The sequence below is a fragment of the Charadrius vociferus genome, unplaced genomic scaffold (genome assembly GCF_000708025.1).
Source record: "Charadrius vociferus isolate BGI_N301 unplaced genomic scaffold, ASM70802v2 scaffold758, whole genome shotgun sequence".
Lineage (NCBI taxonomy): Eukaryota > Metazoa > Chordata > Aves > Charadriiformes > Charadriidae > Charadrius > Charadrius vociferus.
In genome coordinates, this window is record NW_009649934.1 from 2,795,688 (window position 1) to 2,811,689 (window position 16,002).

The 16,002-nt window shown below is 46.9% G+C and overlaps 1 protein-coding gene across 2 annotated transcripts in view; it reads left to right on the forward strand.

The window, feature by feature from the left end:
* RAD54L2 (RAD54-like 2 (S. cerevisiae)) overlaps positions 1-16,002 on the forward strand; it is a 44,216-nt gene that overhangs the window by 16,014 nt on the left and 12,200 nt on the right. The window contains exons 3-9 of one of the 2 annotated variants that reach the window (XM_009891263.1): positions 6,831-6,835; positions 9,697-9,870; positions 11,315-11,454; positions 13,043-13,174; positions 13,919-14,151; positions 14,632-14,814; positions 15,083-15,216. In XM_009891263.1, coding sequence (XP_009889565.1) covers positions 6,831-6,835; positions 9,697-9,870; positions 11,315-11,454; positions 13,043-13,174; positions 13,919-14,151; positions 14,632-14,814; positions 15,083-15,216 — 1,001 coding nt within the window. Of the gene's footprint in view, positions 1-6,830; positions 6,836-9,671; positions 9,871-11,314; positions 11,455-13,042; positions 13,175-13,918; positions 14,152-14,631; positions 14,815-15,082; positions 15,217-16,002 lie in introns of both variants that reach the window. The other variant, XM_009891262.1, reaches the window with a different exon arrangement.

A 16,002-nucleotide genomic window follows, 5' to 3' on the forward strand; every position in this document is an offset into this window, starting at 1 on the left:
TGTAACTCAGTCTAGATAATAGGTATAAAAAGAGAAGACGGGGAGGGGAAGACACTTGGAAATAAGACTGTAGGTCATAGGTGGAGGAACAATGCAAGGTTAAAGGCCTTCCAAAAAATTTGGGTGGAAAGGTATTTTAGGGTCATTGGTAAAAACATAAGAGAGCAAGAGTGCAAATGAACTCCTCCTCGTACAGCACTGCTCATCAAGTTATGAAGTCTGTGGCAAGGTTTATCACGGTCTGCTCTACCAATGGGAAAAGTATCTCTCTTTGAGGAAGCATTTGTAACTGATCTAACGTGGTTGTGCTGTGGCTGGCAGATCCAGGAGGGTGTCCATCCCTCTTCTCCATGGACGTCATGTCCCCGGAGAGGATGATAAAACTGCACAAGGTCACAGAGTGAGTCTAGGGCAGAACTGACACAAGGTGTTCTTCCCTGCCTTTGTGCTTCAACCACTGGTCAGTGTTTCTTTTCCTCTCTGGTTTATGTGTTTTTTGCTCGCTCCAGGTGCCTGCACACTTCTTTGGGGTCTTCAGAGTAGCAAGCGCTTGTATATGCAGTGCTGTGCTATCTGTTTAGTGTTTTATAAATGGTTCTGGAAAGTTAGAGAGGATTTTAATTATTTTTATGGTAGCACCTACCAGCTAGTAAATCAAGGTTTGTTGTTACCTATCCCCCTGTTGCTCTGCAAGCAAAACATCTCTTATTTAAAGAGCCCTGTCTCCTCCCCATATACACATATACTTCTTTTTTGACCGTAGAGATAATTGTAATTTTAGCAAGCTTATGAGAGAACTGGTGCTGGGGTTTTTTCCAGTCTGTAACATGCTTAGCTTTTGGGGTGTTATGTATTTTGGATGGGGGTGTCCTTGTGACATTGTGGCTTCAATGTGCGTGAGTCTGATTGCCATGAACAACTTTGCAGCACTTTGTCAGACTCCTTTAGCAGCGCACAAAGCAGCACCAATGTTTTGAAAAGGAAGAATAGAAACAGATTGTTCTTGGAGTATGGTGTTTCATCCTGATCTTACTAGCTTTCTCCAGTGCTCTCGGTCACTTTTCTGGCTGCACTTGATGGGAGAAGTGCCAGTGGAATGTGGTGGCACGCAGGCTCAAACTCAACAATTTGCATTTTTCTCCCAAGTGATGCCTCCCTCATTAAATAGAGTCCTTGAAAATTCCTCTGAAATTACTTTAGAGACTGAAGCAGAGAAAGGGAATGCAGCTGAAGTTCTGTGCTTTGTTACAGTTCTAAAAAAATCCACAGCTATGTTTTGTTTGTCCAAGTAGGAAATCATATTTAGGGAGAGGAAAGAGAGCCTGTTGATTGGAGCACAGGACAGGGAGCCAAAAACTTGTGAGTTACTCAGCTCTGATGCCTACCTGATTTCTTTGCCTCAGTTTCCTTCTCTGCAAGATGGACAGGAGAGTGTTTCACACGTTATTGTGAGGACTGTGTCATGCTCGTGAAGTCCTTTGACACTGAACTGGAGTGCAAATGCCAGGTATTATAACTTTGAAATCTCTCCGCTTGTACACCATTGCCATCACGAGCAGCAGCAAAGGAGCACTGAGATGCCGCAGGATGCTTTACGCTGGGATTATTTCCCATGCTGCTCCTTTTAAATTAGGAGTGAGTATCAGCTGTCTTCTCCCCCCCTCCCTGTTAACAGGTCCTGAACTAAGCTCTAGTGAGGGCTTGAGGCAGAGATTAAAGTTCGGTTTGTGCTTGTTGTTTGTTTGCCATTTTGGTGGCCTTGGAAGCGTGTGGCAGCAATAATCCCTTCTTTGTTGTTTCTCGTTGCTCTGAGGGTATCCTGGTATAAAGCTCATACCACAACTCCCAGCTACCTAGTGTAAACTGGTGCTTATGTAATCATTGCATAATGCACGACGCGGCTCCCCTGCTCGTCCTCTTTTCTTAGTCCCTGATATTTATCCCTAGAAGAGCCACCGGAGCAGCCAGCTGGATTCGCTGTGCTGGGAACATGTCAAGCCCCCATATGCATCTATTTTCTGAAGTTGGGAGGGGAAATTTATCTTTGTTACCTAAATCAGTATTTATACACCTTAATAAACTAGAGCAGATTTTTTTTTTTGCTCAAGTTTTGAACTATTGTGAAAATAAATAAGGTCTGATGGTTAAATCCTGGTGATTTTTGTAACCTGGCTGACAAAACTCTGGGTTACTAGTTAACTGGGGTAACCAGAAAAGGGAGATTTCGGTTCCCTCCTGCCTGCAGCTTGTTGAAAAGTTCCCAGCACTCGAGCCTGAAACGCTTCCCGACTCCGGTGCAGTGGTTTTATGTAACTCGGTTGCTCTCGCACACCCCCGGCTAAAGGACAAACGTAACCCATCCCTGCCGCGCTCGCCACCTTCGCGGGTGCGTTTCCTGGCTTTGTTCCCCATCTTGGCTCGTGCCCGCGGTGTCTGCGTGAGAGGCGGGGGGGGTCTCGTGAGGAGGAGGAGGCAGCTTACGTTTTAGGTTTGAGGGCTTTTATTGGGCAAAGTAATTTTGATTCTATATCTAGAAGAGGGATGCCAGGTAGCAGCGTCCCGCATTTCTCCAGTGCTTGCCATCTCAGAGCACTATGAAAACGTTTGATTTGAAATTTCACAACCCTCCTTTCAGCATATCAGAGCTGGAAATGGACACGAGACTGCCCGGTGCTCCGGTGTAACCGTCAGCCTTTCCTCCCTGGTTCCTGCGAGAGGCAGGACGACCCGAGGGGCACCCCACCCGGGCTGCGTTTCGGGGGCTTGGGGGAGGTCCTGGAGGGGCTGGGTGCAGCTGCCCATGCACGGGGCTGCCGGAGCTGCTACCGTCGGGCACGGGATGCCGGTGGCTGCCAGCCCGTGCCATACAGGGGTTGTATAAGTGCTCTTTGGTGTTTATGTAACCCGGGTCTCGGCGTCCGCAGCGTTGAGGCCTGGCCAGAACAAGAGCTCTTGGGTATTTGGGGCCTGGTTCTGCTTGCATAATCCCAGGGCTAGAAGATATATTGTCTGTCACTGAAGTTGGCTGTTTGATGTTCCAGTTTGCCTCTCAGTGCTTGTTGGCGGCTTCCTTTTTCCCTTGGGTTTTTGGGTGGTACCTTCCTTGCTCCTGCCCTTCACTTTTGCTCCTGAAGGATTCTTTCAAGCCAGGAAAGGAGTTTTATTTTGCAGCATAACCTCATCAGTAACTGATATGCTGAAAGACCTCTGAAGGAAAAAAAGAAGGGCAGTGCTGCCTTACAATTTATCTTTTAAAGTTTTCCATCTATTTGGGCTTACTTCCTGCCCCAGAAGGAGTCTGGAGATGGATTTGGATCTTGTGTGTTCCTGGTCTGGCTCCCTCCCTGTACTCTGTCCTGCAGAGCCTGTGCTGGTGGTGTTTTCTTCAGAGCTCGTTTCACATCTCTCCCCTCTGTCCTCTGGTCCCGGGCTGGGGATGGAGACAGCCTGCCATGTCTTGCCAGCAGTCTGCAGATTTCACATAGGTGTCGTGTTGAACCTGCAGCACCTGATCGCTTTACATCTAGAGAAATGAAAAACGTGTTACTCAGACTTCAAACAATTATTTGTTATACCAATATGACAGTCTCTGTGTCTGGTTACAGTGACAAGGATGAACGACAGACCTGAGGTGGTTATCACCTAGATAAATCAGTAGTGGGAATGAAGATGTTGGAGCTGATGTACGTGCCACTTGACAGGCGAGGGAGGCTTCCCCTGGGAGCAGGCAAGCTTTGGGGCCGGGCAGGCTCAGCCAGAAAGATGCCTGTGTGTCTCGCAGTACGGTGGCTCTGACTCAGCAGGACACAAACCATCGCAGCCGTCGGGGTTGAGCGGGGCCGACATGCAGAGAGGGGCTGGGAGCTGCGGGTCCCGCTGCCCGAGGCATACGGCACGGCTGCCCTCTTGGGTGCTCCCCACGGCCGTGGCCCTGCCGAGGAGAGGACATCCACGAGGGGCACCCAGACAAGCACGGGAGTACCCCGTGCACGCCAGAAACCACCAGTGTAGACAAAAGGCCGATCCCGGCTCAGCGGCGTCTCTCGTGTTGTCGGCGAGTGGGTGGCTGGAGAGGGCCCAGAGGCGCCCGGCGTGCTGGGCCACGGCGTGCCGGCCCTGGCGAGCGGGTGCTGCGGCGCGGGGGGGTAGGTGTGCCGGTTTATATAATCCTTACATAATTAGGGCTTTGTTAAGCAGTTGTGGCTGGGAGGGGCGTCCTGCCTCCCAAGACTGAGCTCAATTATTTTCCGAGGAGAACAAAGTCTTGCTGCTAATTAGCTGCCCTGATAGCAACGGCAGGGAGTAGCCACAGCCTTGAGTCCTCGGAAGGGCTGCGTCCCCCTCCGTCCCCCCTTTCCCAGGGTCGATGTGTGTCAAGCCCCAGGAGGGGGCTTTCTGGCTCTCCTGGGTGCTGCAGCAGGTAGGGCCTGGAGGAAGGGAGCCTGAGCTGCGCCCATGCTTTCCCCTACACCATCCTTGAGGGGTTTCACAAGGAATTTCCTGCCTCCGGCCTTGGGGTGCTCGAGTGTTTTCATAATGCCGCCTCTGTGAGAGGGTGCTCTGTGCAGACACCTCTCCTCCCTTCTTGCATGGCATCCGTGCAACAGCTGAACTCTGGCATCACCTACACACCTCTGCAGCGCTCAGCGCGCTGGGAAAACACCACATAACCCCAGAGAACATCTTCCAGCCTGTCAGTGCCTTTGCAGTCGGGCTTGCTCTGCAGAGTCACTTCTCTAGCCTTTGGCAGAGTTGTAGTTCAGTGTGTCAGTGACTGCGAGTGTTGCAGCTGGAGCTGTGCAATTAGTCTTTCTTGTGCCATCCCTCAGTGCTCCTCCCATTCTTGCTTTGACAGCTCAGTACCGGCTGTAGTGGGACTAGCTAGTACTAGCTAGTCTCTGACAAGCTGTTGCCCACAAGCTGCATGGAAGTTCCCAGGACGCCTGCAATAATATTTAATTTTTGCTCTTTGTGCTTTTGCTCCTTGCTCTTTGTGCAGAACAAAAGAATGCTCCCAAAGCAAGAATTAACTCCTCGCTGCTCTGCATGCAGCTACCTTCCTTGCCATGCACGCACATCCCTGTCTTTAAGGTAGGAAATAATGCCCAAAGACTCAGCAAAATACTGCTATTCAGCATCCTAAGTTTCCGTAGTGAAATGATTTTAGAAATAAACAAGTGGTATGCCCTCCCTGGACTCATTTCAGTTATCCTGGCAGAGAGAAGTTGGCCTCCCAGCAGAGGAGGAACCTCTAGCTAGCCACGTTAGCCAGCTAGTCACTGAGGAGGCAAGGAAGTAATCATCTGACACAGTGTTTTGTCTACTGAGGGGTCTCTTGCACCTTCTTGTTCAACAGCCTCAGGTAGGGGACCCTGGAGTCTTATCCTGAATGGCAATTTTTATGCTCCTAGGAGTGTTGGACTGTTGCTAGAGCTGTGGATGTTCACTTGTGTGTGCACAGACACTTGGACTTACTGAGGTCTGCCTTGGAGATTGGATGCAGCTATATCCCTATTTCCCACACACCTTGGTGTCAGGAGAAGACTGTGTTAGTTACAGAAATCTCACATCCCCAAAAATGTACGGGCTGCTTCATGACACTTCACAGCAACCCGAGCCCCCTTTCAGAGCCGGTTGGATGTGTCGAGAGCAATTCACTGCTGAGTCCAGGATGCTAGAGAATATTCTCCGGGCTGCATCCCGTGCCATTTTATGGGAAGTTTGAGAGTATTCTCAAGAGGAGGTGATGAGATGAGTTTTGTAAGCTTGGGTGCAATAGGAAATGCCTCGCTGTGGGATGCATCTTTTGCTTGGTCTTCACGCATCATGAGTCACACCTGTGTGTGGTATTTAGGGGCAGCTCTGGCAGTCGCACCACAGGGAGCATCTGAAGCAGTTATACAGAGCAGTCACGACTCTTCCTTACAGAGACTTCTAAACTGTGTCGGTCGAGAAGCCAAACACCTCCCCCTGCTTGTATGTACAGCTGGGGGCGGCGGTTGCTGCTGCTTAGCGAGCAAAGAAAACTGGCAACCGCTGGTCTGCTGCATGGACCAGAGCCATGCTGTAATCAAGTCTACTGGGTTGTGATAGTGCAGGCACATTTTAAACCTCCGTGAAGTGCATGAGAAAGGATAGTCGTGCCCCTCGTGGCGTTCAGGGTACCTTGCAGGACAGAGTGCCTGGGTGTGTGCAGGTGTCTGTAGCTGAGGACCAGTGGGACCTGCTTGGGGACCTCTCAGGCGGAGGGAGAGCTGTAACCCACCTGAAGGAGCAGCTCCGTGAAGAGCTCACTGCCTGCATTGATGCTATCACCACTACCCTCAGGAGACCCTCTTCGTAGATCTGGTACCTATTATGGCGAGAACAGTGCAAAACGTGCAACAGAGCCGGTGTGAACCCAGCAGTTGGTGTTCCAGCTGATTCTGAGTGCCCACGGTTGTTACTCATGGGTTGGTGGCAGTGCTTTTCTCATTGAGGCAGGGCGGATAACTGCCCGGGTCTTCCTAGAGTGCGCTAACAGCGTAGGCATGATCAGGCAATTGTCAACATGCAAACATGGCTGGCGAATTTTTGTGTTGTGTAAAAAGCTACTTGTATAGCCATGTACGAGTAGTGTGTTGAGCTCCTGTTACAAAACCATAATTGCATTTCTGTTGTAGATGTAGGCTTGGCAGAATTGGGGCAGGAATTATTCCATCGATTACCTGATGGGACCTGTTCAGCGAGGCTGTTCCCACACTCCCTCCAACCCAAAGGCCGAACCTGTTCTTGTACAAAGTAGGTTTTTGTGTGTGTAGTTATTGTTTCTCAATGCGTTTCTGTCACAGTGTGGGTCCCAGTTACACAGCATGGAGCTCACCACACTGGAGTGCAGCCACATGGCTGCAGCGGGGAGTCTCGCTTTTTATATGCGGTAAGATTCAGGCAGTGTACACAATCAGGAGTCTTAATACAAAACAGCAACAAAACAATTCCTGCTAGTAACTGCCAGCTCGTGTCACAGGTGTGGTGGGAGCTGTTGCGCGGTTAGATGGAAGCGAGTTGTGATTTTATCATTGTGTTAGCTAAGCTTTGTGAAAAGCAGCTTTATGCATTGTAGTGGCAAGGATGGGACCAGCCTCGGGAAGCCGGCTGTCCTCTGAATTCCACTGCAGCTGAATCAGTGTCATGTTTGGTAATGTCGCTAGTGTAGAAGAGATCTCAGTATCTAGATGCATATGTGTCAGGAACGTGGGCTGAAGCACAGATTGTGTTCCTCACCTCAGAACTTGTATTGGCAGGACAAACACCAGCCTGAGCAGACAGGGCTGTGGTGGATGAGGGCCTGTGCTCAGTACGGGGCCAAATTTGTCATGAGAGTTTTAGGCTTCAGGCTCCTGCTCAGATGAGAATTATCTTTTTAAAAAAAACCTGTCCAATCCAGCTGTGTGTATGTTTCGCCAGAGCTTGTGTTACACGTGATGAAGAGGAAAGAAAAGTAGAATGCAGAGGTGAAATGAGTATACATAGCGATATTACAACAAATATGAAAACATACAGAGGAGAGACGTAATGGCTTCACCTTTGGGCTGCTGAGCCTTTGGATTTTGTCAGCATCGCCCTCGTCATGAAGGCACCCTTTCCTGGCACGGTGCAGGTGGCAGAGGCGCTGCCGAAGGAGGTGATGTGGGTAATTGCTGGGGTGTGGGGAGAAAAGTGCTTCCTCTTCCAAACAAGCATGACTTTGTGCTCTCTGGTGCCTTGTCAAGGTCCCCTGGGCCCAGGGTGAGATGGCAGCAGTGTAACCATGGCAGTGTTTGTCTCCGGGATAGTCACTGGTTTAATGACTCATCCCGGAGAATGTGATCACGTGTGCAGCCTCCCTGCGTCCCTTTGCCCTATTTCATCCAATCTTTTGATCTAGTTGTATAACCAGGAGTCGAGAGGGGTAGGGGGAAGGAAACAGTGCAGGAGAATTGCAGGTAATGAGACCAAAATGTGTCTGTAGCTCAAATAGCAGAGCTGTTGTCTGGGAAGCCTGGGAAACTGGGTTTATTCCCAGCACAGTTCTCTGTCTGTGAGGGAATGTGATGCGTGATGTCTGAGCTTGAAAGTCTGAGGAGGCATGGTGGGAGGACAGGGCTCCAAGACCTTGGCCGCAGTAGGAGAACTACTGTGATTGTAACAGCGAACCCCTTTGCAATTATGGTTTTGCTTTCTTGCGTTCATCATGAGCTCTGTTTCGTCACATTAGTTGTGGATACCTGTTTTTCTAGTATGTGTGGGACTTGCTGGGACTGATGTTCACAGAAATGTTTGAGCTGCTCTGCTGGTATTGGTCCATGGTGGGGTGAGCCCTGAGGTCCTAAATGGGTTCTGACATAGACTTCAAGCAAATGCTGGGGCAGGACTGGTGGGATGTCTGGAGGGGAAGCTTGCAAAACTGGTGCTTTTGACCAAGGTGTGAATCTCCTTCTTGTCATCTGAATTTTAAGAGGTGATATTGCTGGTAAGGTTAATTTAATAGGCATATTAACGTGGCAGCTGTAGAGGTGCCTGTACAGGCAATGTGCTGTACTGAAGCATCCTTCATTTAATCTGCCAGCTTTTGGAGAAGGGATGCTCCTTGTCTCCAGATCCCACGGAGTTACAATGTGATTCTTGTTGGTTCTGTATTACTTCATCTGCCACATTCTTCTGCGCTGATGTCTTCTTTCCTTCAACGTTCTGTCGAAGTGTCATTTCAGTTCAGTCATTAGCTCAGATACACAGTATAGGCAAGAAAGCTGATTATGAGATGAGGTTCAGGGTATCTCTTAGCCTTACACAAGGGGACAAGATGCTTCAAAGAAGCTATTACAAGGCTTGTCAGAAACAGTTTACTTCAAGGGAAGCTTTTGAACAGAAACATTTCCTTTCTGTGTTCTACAAGCATTAGCTTGGTCACTGGCAGCCCGTTGAAGAGCAAAATGTCACATAGAACAAGGTGTCATTTCACATGGTGCTTTAAGACTGAAATCGGCCATTAATGCGAGTCTGAAAATAGGAGAATGTAGTGAAAAAAGGAGTGCATGTGGTTTATAGTGTGGAAAGAGTATCGCCACTGACTTTTTGTTTTTAAAAAAGCTTGCCAGAAGTTACCATTTAAATCACGAGAGTGGAGCCTGGTGATAAAACCACTGAGCTGCCTGCTAAGCCGTGACCCAGTGTTTGAACCAGATAACCTCTTGCATAGTATCTTCTGGTAACTTGGAAGATGGTTACACAGGTGTCATATAAATGGAAATTTCTGCCCCACTTAATGTTGCGAAACAAAGAAAAATAGATTTTGAGTTCCTTGTTTTAACTGAAGCTCGTTGGGCTCCTGTAGGAAAACAGGCCGTTAGGGGCAGCAAGTTCTCTGTGAGAACTGAAATAATTTTGCCTTGTTTTCTTGTCAGAACACTTCTGGGCTGTGTTGAGTAGTATTAGTCTTGGCTTTCACTGGGAACAGACCCTTCACCGTAAAACTTCTTAACACTCTTTGAGTGGCACTGTCGGAAAGGACCCCAGTTTTGCCCCTCAGAGAGACATGCTTACAAACAAGTGAGAATAGGGATTGTTGGTTCCCTTCAGCCCAAATCCTGATGAAAAGCCAGCTGCCAGCCTGGCACAGTCGTTCTCATGTCATCACCTCCTTGTCTTTGCAGACCAACCCCAGGACGCTGTGTTCAGCGGTGACCATGTTGAACATGCGGAGGATGGCGAATGGCAGCGCTCTACTTCAACTACCTCATCTCAGAGTGAGCGGGCAGAGCGACTCTTGCAGAACCAGCACAAGAGCCTGGCCTCTGAGGACACCAAAAAGAAGAGGGCTCAGAAACCGTCTCACATGCGGAGGAACATAAGGTAAGGAGTAGCAGGACAGAAAGACTTAGGGTCCTAGATAGCCTTCTGGGTAAAAATGGAGTCTCTGGACTTTGCGTCTGAGCTACATTTTGCCACTGCTGGCAAACCAGATGGCTTTTCTTTTCCAAAACCTTAGGATTTCACCAGTGGGAGTAGTATGATCTCAGACTGGAGTGCTGCATGTGGGTGCAGACTTGTTTGGTATTTCAGAAGAGCGAATACTTGGTTTTGGAATATATTGCAAAAATTGTGTACTCGCTGCGGGCTTTTAAGACATGTAATTGAAAAACAGCACCACCATTAAGTAAATACCCAGTTTCAGGTATCTGTTGATGAGGATCCTATTGCAAACAGCCTAAAATATAGTCCTTCCCTCTACTATCCTGGGTACTTGTTGGCAGGAATGCTGATGCTGTGACTGATGGCTGAAATGCTGGACATCAGTTTCTTCTGAATTTTATAAAGCAGTAATTGTTTGATTCTGTAAGTCACCACATATATTCTGGGACAGGTTGTGAGGTGGTAATTCACTGTGAAATTTTGTTCACGGGGATCCCAAATGCTGAGAGGAGTCATAATGGAGCAGGAATTCCTGTGGCAGCAAGTGGCTCTTTTGCCCTGTATGTGACATGCTGGTGGTCTTTGGTTCATATTTAAGCTTGTGCAGATTGATTTTTCTTAACGCTGAAGGAATAAACATTGACTAGGCCTTAGAAACTGAGATTTCATTAGGATGGAGGAGCCATCCCTGCAGTGTGGGGTTGAGTGGATTTAAAAGCTAGTTTGAGGGAACTGGATTTTACCACTGCTTCTATTGCAGCTCTCCTCTGGCAAAAGAGCTTTCATTTCCAGGGCTGCACATGTGAAACTCAAGTGGGGGAAACACAACTTTTGAGAGTAATGACAATTACCTGTAGAAGTAAGGTGCTTTAAGAGCATCCTTTGAAACAATTGTTAAAGCCATTAGAAGTCCTGGTTGCTGAAAATACTGTATCAGAGGAGAATGAGGGTGATGACTTTTTGAGGGGCAATTGATGCCTTTTCTTCCCATATATCTTCCTTGCATGACTTCATACATTTTCTGTTTATAAACTGCATAGAAATAAATAACATCCTTTCAGACAGAAGAACTAGTCTATGATAACCTAGCTTAAGTATATACTTATCCACTCACATTTTTCCTCCTTTCATTATTTTGTTTCTGTCAAACTTTTGTCTTTTCCTTAAGTAATAGTAGTGTTACCTGTAGTTGGGAAGCACAGTCTTGAAATAGCTATAGAATTTGTCTATAGCTTTTGGCGACGGTGTTCCTAGTCTGTGTAGCTGACAGACTACCTGGAGCTTGTCAACCATCTTTTGAGCCAACTGTACAGCCATTCAGATTTTTGGAAGAAATTGTTTGAGTGTAACCAAATCGTGTTTCTCTGTTTGCTCCTGTGTTCAGAAAGCTGTTGCGTGAGGACCAACTGGAAGCTGTGACAAAAGCAGCCCAACAGGAAGAGTTGGAGAGAAGGAAGCGGTTAGAGCAGCAGCGGAAGGATTATCCAGCCACTATCCCAGCTGTACCCCTAGAGTTTCTTCCTGGTAAGCAGAGGGAGATGCCAGCCGAAGCAAAATTTTTAAGAATGGAGGCTGAATGAAGAAGAAGGTAGTGCCATGCTTGTCCATGATAGAACAGGGGGACATGGTTTTAAACTAAAAGAGGGTAGATTCAAGCTGGATATAAGGAAGAATTTTTTTATGCCGAGGGTGGTGAAACACTGGCCCAGGTTGCCCAGAGAGGATGTAGATGCCTCATCCCTGGAAACATTCAAAGTCAGGCTGGACGGGGCTCTGAGCAACCTGATCTAGTTGAAGATGTCCCTAGTCATTGCAGGGGGGTTGGATTAGATGACCTTTAAAGGTCCCTTCCAACCCAAACCATTCTATGAGCCTATGCTGCGCTTGGACTTTCAAGTGTAAACTCTTGAAACCACAGTTCCAAACCATTTACTAGTTCAGTGTAGTCAGTTCCACTTCTGAGCTAGTTCTGAATCAAGATGCTGTGGCTGCATGGTGAAAGGTACCAGGTAACTTTCATTGCAGATATTTTGACAAGTTATTTGTGTGTAAGCGGGATGCTGGAACAGGTCTCTCTTGTCTTTCCAACTGATATGGAAGCTTAAACAAACGGACTTGACAGAAATGCCATGTCCTTGGTCTGGATCTTACATGTACTGTGAATGGTGTGGTAATGCATGGGTCTAGTACTAGGGATAGTGGAACAATAGACTGGGTGTACATGTATTCATGATGTAACCTTGTCCTTTCTTGCATGTTTCAGCAAGCAGTGAAATAGCAGGCAGTATAAATGGTTATGTCTTCCGGTGAATATGTCATCTTGCATTCTCTTCTAATCTGGATCATTTCAGTGGTCTAGTTTATAGCACAGCCTCTCAGACTGATGTAAATGGCAGAGAAGTGCAGTTGGAAGTTGTGTCGGGGGTAAGGAGTTCTTGAGTTGACTTTGCCTCTTCAGAAAAATGTATGTTCTCCCTTAAGTGCAAGTGTTCAAAACGTTTTACATGGGGGGGAAGGAATAAGAGCGATTTAAAACACTTTAACTGTTTCAGAGTAGGTTGGAGCCCCAGAAGAACACTGTTGCTTGCTGAGTCACTGCAGCGGTGCTTATTTGGCCCTGTTGAGCGAGCCCCTCTCCCCACATGGCAATACATAAAACAAACCATCTTGATCAGCAAAAGTTGTTTATGAAACGTGGGATATAATTATTACACTGTCACTACTAACAAAGGGCAGTTATCATCCCTTCAGCAGTTGATACTTTCTCTGCTGGGTGAAAAGCAGCCTTTACTTCCGAGACTTCCCCAAAAAAGAGGGGAAAAAAACCCGGGGGCCCTAGCATGTTGCATGGTCACTGTGCCCCAGTCAGGGCATGCAATAGAGAGGGTGCCATCAGCAATGGGCTATTGTTTCGGCATATTGAGAAAGGAGGAGATTGTGACCCAGGAAGCTGAGTCATAGCAGTATTCTAGACAGTGAGAGTCTGTTATGGAAAATTCCAGGGCTAAGTTACTGGAGCAAAAGTGGAAGGAAATACTGTCTGGTTTCTGAACAATTTTGTCTCCTTCCCCATTATTATGAATTACTTATTGTTTGTAATTTATGTTTGTAGAGGACATCGTTTTCAGAACAGCAGAGGCTACCCAGCTCCCCCCTCAGGTCCTGGCTGAGGAAGTGATCTGCCTAGATAGTACCAGCAGTGGCAGTGAGGATGATGCTAAAGGAAAAAATAGCATTAAAGATGGTAAGTGACCAATTGCCTGCTATTCTCACAATGTGCTGTTTATTTAGCCCCGCAAGCCTCCTGTTTTAATCTAGTCAGATGCTCCACTAGTGAGTAACTTCTGATTTTTGTAGGCCTATTGGTTTCCAAATATATGGTCAGTTCTCGCCTTTGAGTCCTAAACTGACATTTATAACTTGGCCTGTCAGGCACACTTTTTTGTGTTTATTTCTGCTTTATAAATGCACCTTATTTTGCTCAGTGCTGTGCTGAAGAGTGCTTACGTGAGAAGTGGCATCATCTGCTGTGCATAAAAGGAGCATCTAAGTATTCAGATCTGCAACTGAAAGTGGGGTTAGTGTCCCTTGTCCCAAGTGGATCTAACCTGACTCCTTTATACCACTCCAGTATAATACTTCTGCCCGATTTCCTTGGTGGTCCTTAGAGACTGTATCAACAAATAAAATGCTTGTCTGGGTTTGGGAATTAAGAGAACGTGTGGAGGAGAACGTAAAACACTTAGAGAAACTGTCTGTTCTGTTTGGGCCAGTCCAAATTAATGTTCTCTGAAACATGGGGGAACTCAGGGAAACTAACACTTTTATATGCCGATCTGAGGGGCCTGACGTGTGCCTGTATTGTGCCTGCTTGTCCAGAATAGGTCATTAGGCCAGTGCGGAATTGCAAAAGGTAGTAGCCTGATAAACCCCTCAGATGCCAAATTAACCTTTGTCCTTATTCTTTCATGTTTTGGTTACTTTACAGAAGTGATTGAGCTGAGTTCAGGAGAGGACGATGCCCTCCAAATTGTGGACAGCAGTGACTCTGGCAATGAAGGGGAGGAGGATGGCAGTGAAGAGAGCAGTGGCTCTCATGTGAATGATGCCTTAAATCAGTCAGATGCTCTGGGGCAAGTCATTGTCAACATCAATCATCCACCAAATGAGGAGGACATTTTCCTGGCTCCCCAGCTTGCACATGCAGTAAAACCTCATCAGGTAGGCTTTATTAGCCTTGAAAATGCAGTGAATTCTTGTAATCTCAGCAGAACTTCTTTGGTGAGCTCTGTGACCAGTCTGGTTGTAGTGGTGGCTGTTGTGGACACTCAAATGATATGGTCAAATTAAAGGAAGGCCAGATCTGTCTATGTAACTCTGGCTATTGTTATCATCAGACCTTTGTATATTTAGATGAACATTTTAAAAATAAAATTATATTTATAAACAAACTAATCAACCCCAATTCAGATTCTCTGGCTACAAACGAATTTTGATTTATTGTTATATTCTCAGGAAGTTTTGTGAGTATCTAAAACTTTCTGAGCCTTCTCTAGATTAGAGTACTGCAGTGAACTTGAAACATCCCCTTATATTTTCATGGTTTAGGCAATCATAATGCGCTTGCCACTTTGTAAATACATACCCATCTTGGGTTTTTTTCTTCCACCATTCTAATACTTTTTCTACTTTTCTGTCTAGATTGGTGGTATCCGATTCCTGTATGACAACTTGGTTGAGTCCTTGGAGAGATTTAAAACCAGCAGTGGGTTTGGGTGTATTTTAGCACATAGCATGGGCCTGGGGAAGACCATACAGGTCATCTCTTTCTTGGATGTACTTTTTCGGCACACGGAGGCAAAGACTGTTCTTGCCATTGTACCTGTAAGTAGCCACGTGAAATGCTGGCTGAGGGGCTTCCTTGCACTACTTCTGTGCATAGAGAAGATTGAGTAGAGTCCCATTTCATGTCACGCTCTATCATACCCTTGCTCTTCTCCCTCTTTCATTCTCTGTATCCCTGAATTTGCATGCTGTGGTCTATTCCTTCTGTCTTGGCACAGCTGAGTGTTATTCCCTATTCTCATTTTTGCTCTTAAAATCTGGAGTGATTCAATTGGGTTTTTAATCCTTCCATGGCTAACTTTTTCAGGTGAATACGCTCCAAAACTGGCTAGCAGAATTCAACATGTGGCTCCCAGCACCTGAAAACCTGCCTGCTGGTTATAACTCCAAAGAGGTCCAGCCCCGCACCTTCAAAGTTCATATCCTGAATGATGAACACAAGTAGGTGCCAGTAAAAGCCCTTTTGAGCTCTTGGACTGCATCTTGTTGAACTGTTACCAGAGTTGCTGTTGCAGACTGTTTAATTTGGGCTAATCCTGTGCCCTCGACTCCCAGATCTGTCCCACTGTGCATTTGTGGTGGATGCCATCTTGAGGGGAGGATTTTGGTACCTGTCAGAGATTTACTGTCTCTTTCATTCAATATTTATATCTTACACTTCCTTCTCACACTACTGACATGCCTTTCTGTTCTTCCATGTATGCTGAGATCAGGAACCCGGTTCCAGAGACAGACCTGCTTCTGCAGAGAGGAGCAGAAGTGCTATGGTTTGTTTGTGGTGGTACACTGCTAGCCCTGTCAGAGTCCTGGGATTCCTGAGGCATGTGCCCCTTATACCACGTGTCTCTTGTATTTTAAACGTGGGTTGGGTTTTTTTCCCCCGAGATTTTTCACACACTTAGGGATTCCTCTACCCAACACTGTGACGTTCTGTGAATTGTGTTGTCCGTGAGGGATTCTGGCAAGTTATACAAAGCCTCCTTGTCCAGAAGGCAGAGATCAGTGATTGCAGTTACAGCCTGGTGTGGAGTGTGTTCTTGGCTCGTGGATCTCTGCTTCTTTCTGGGTCATTTTTCTTGCATGGATCAGGACAGTGTAGTGATCCCAGGGAACTCTCAGTTCATCAACTATGTTCATACACTAATCTATTGAGGTCTTCACCTTCTGGGTGGAATGTACTTTGAATCTGCTGATGCTACTCCAGCCGTGTGCTTACTATTGGATGGG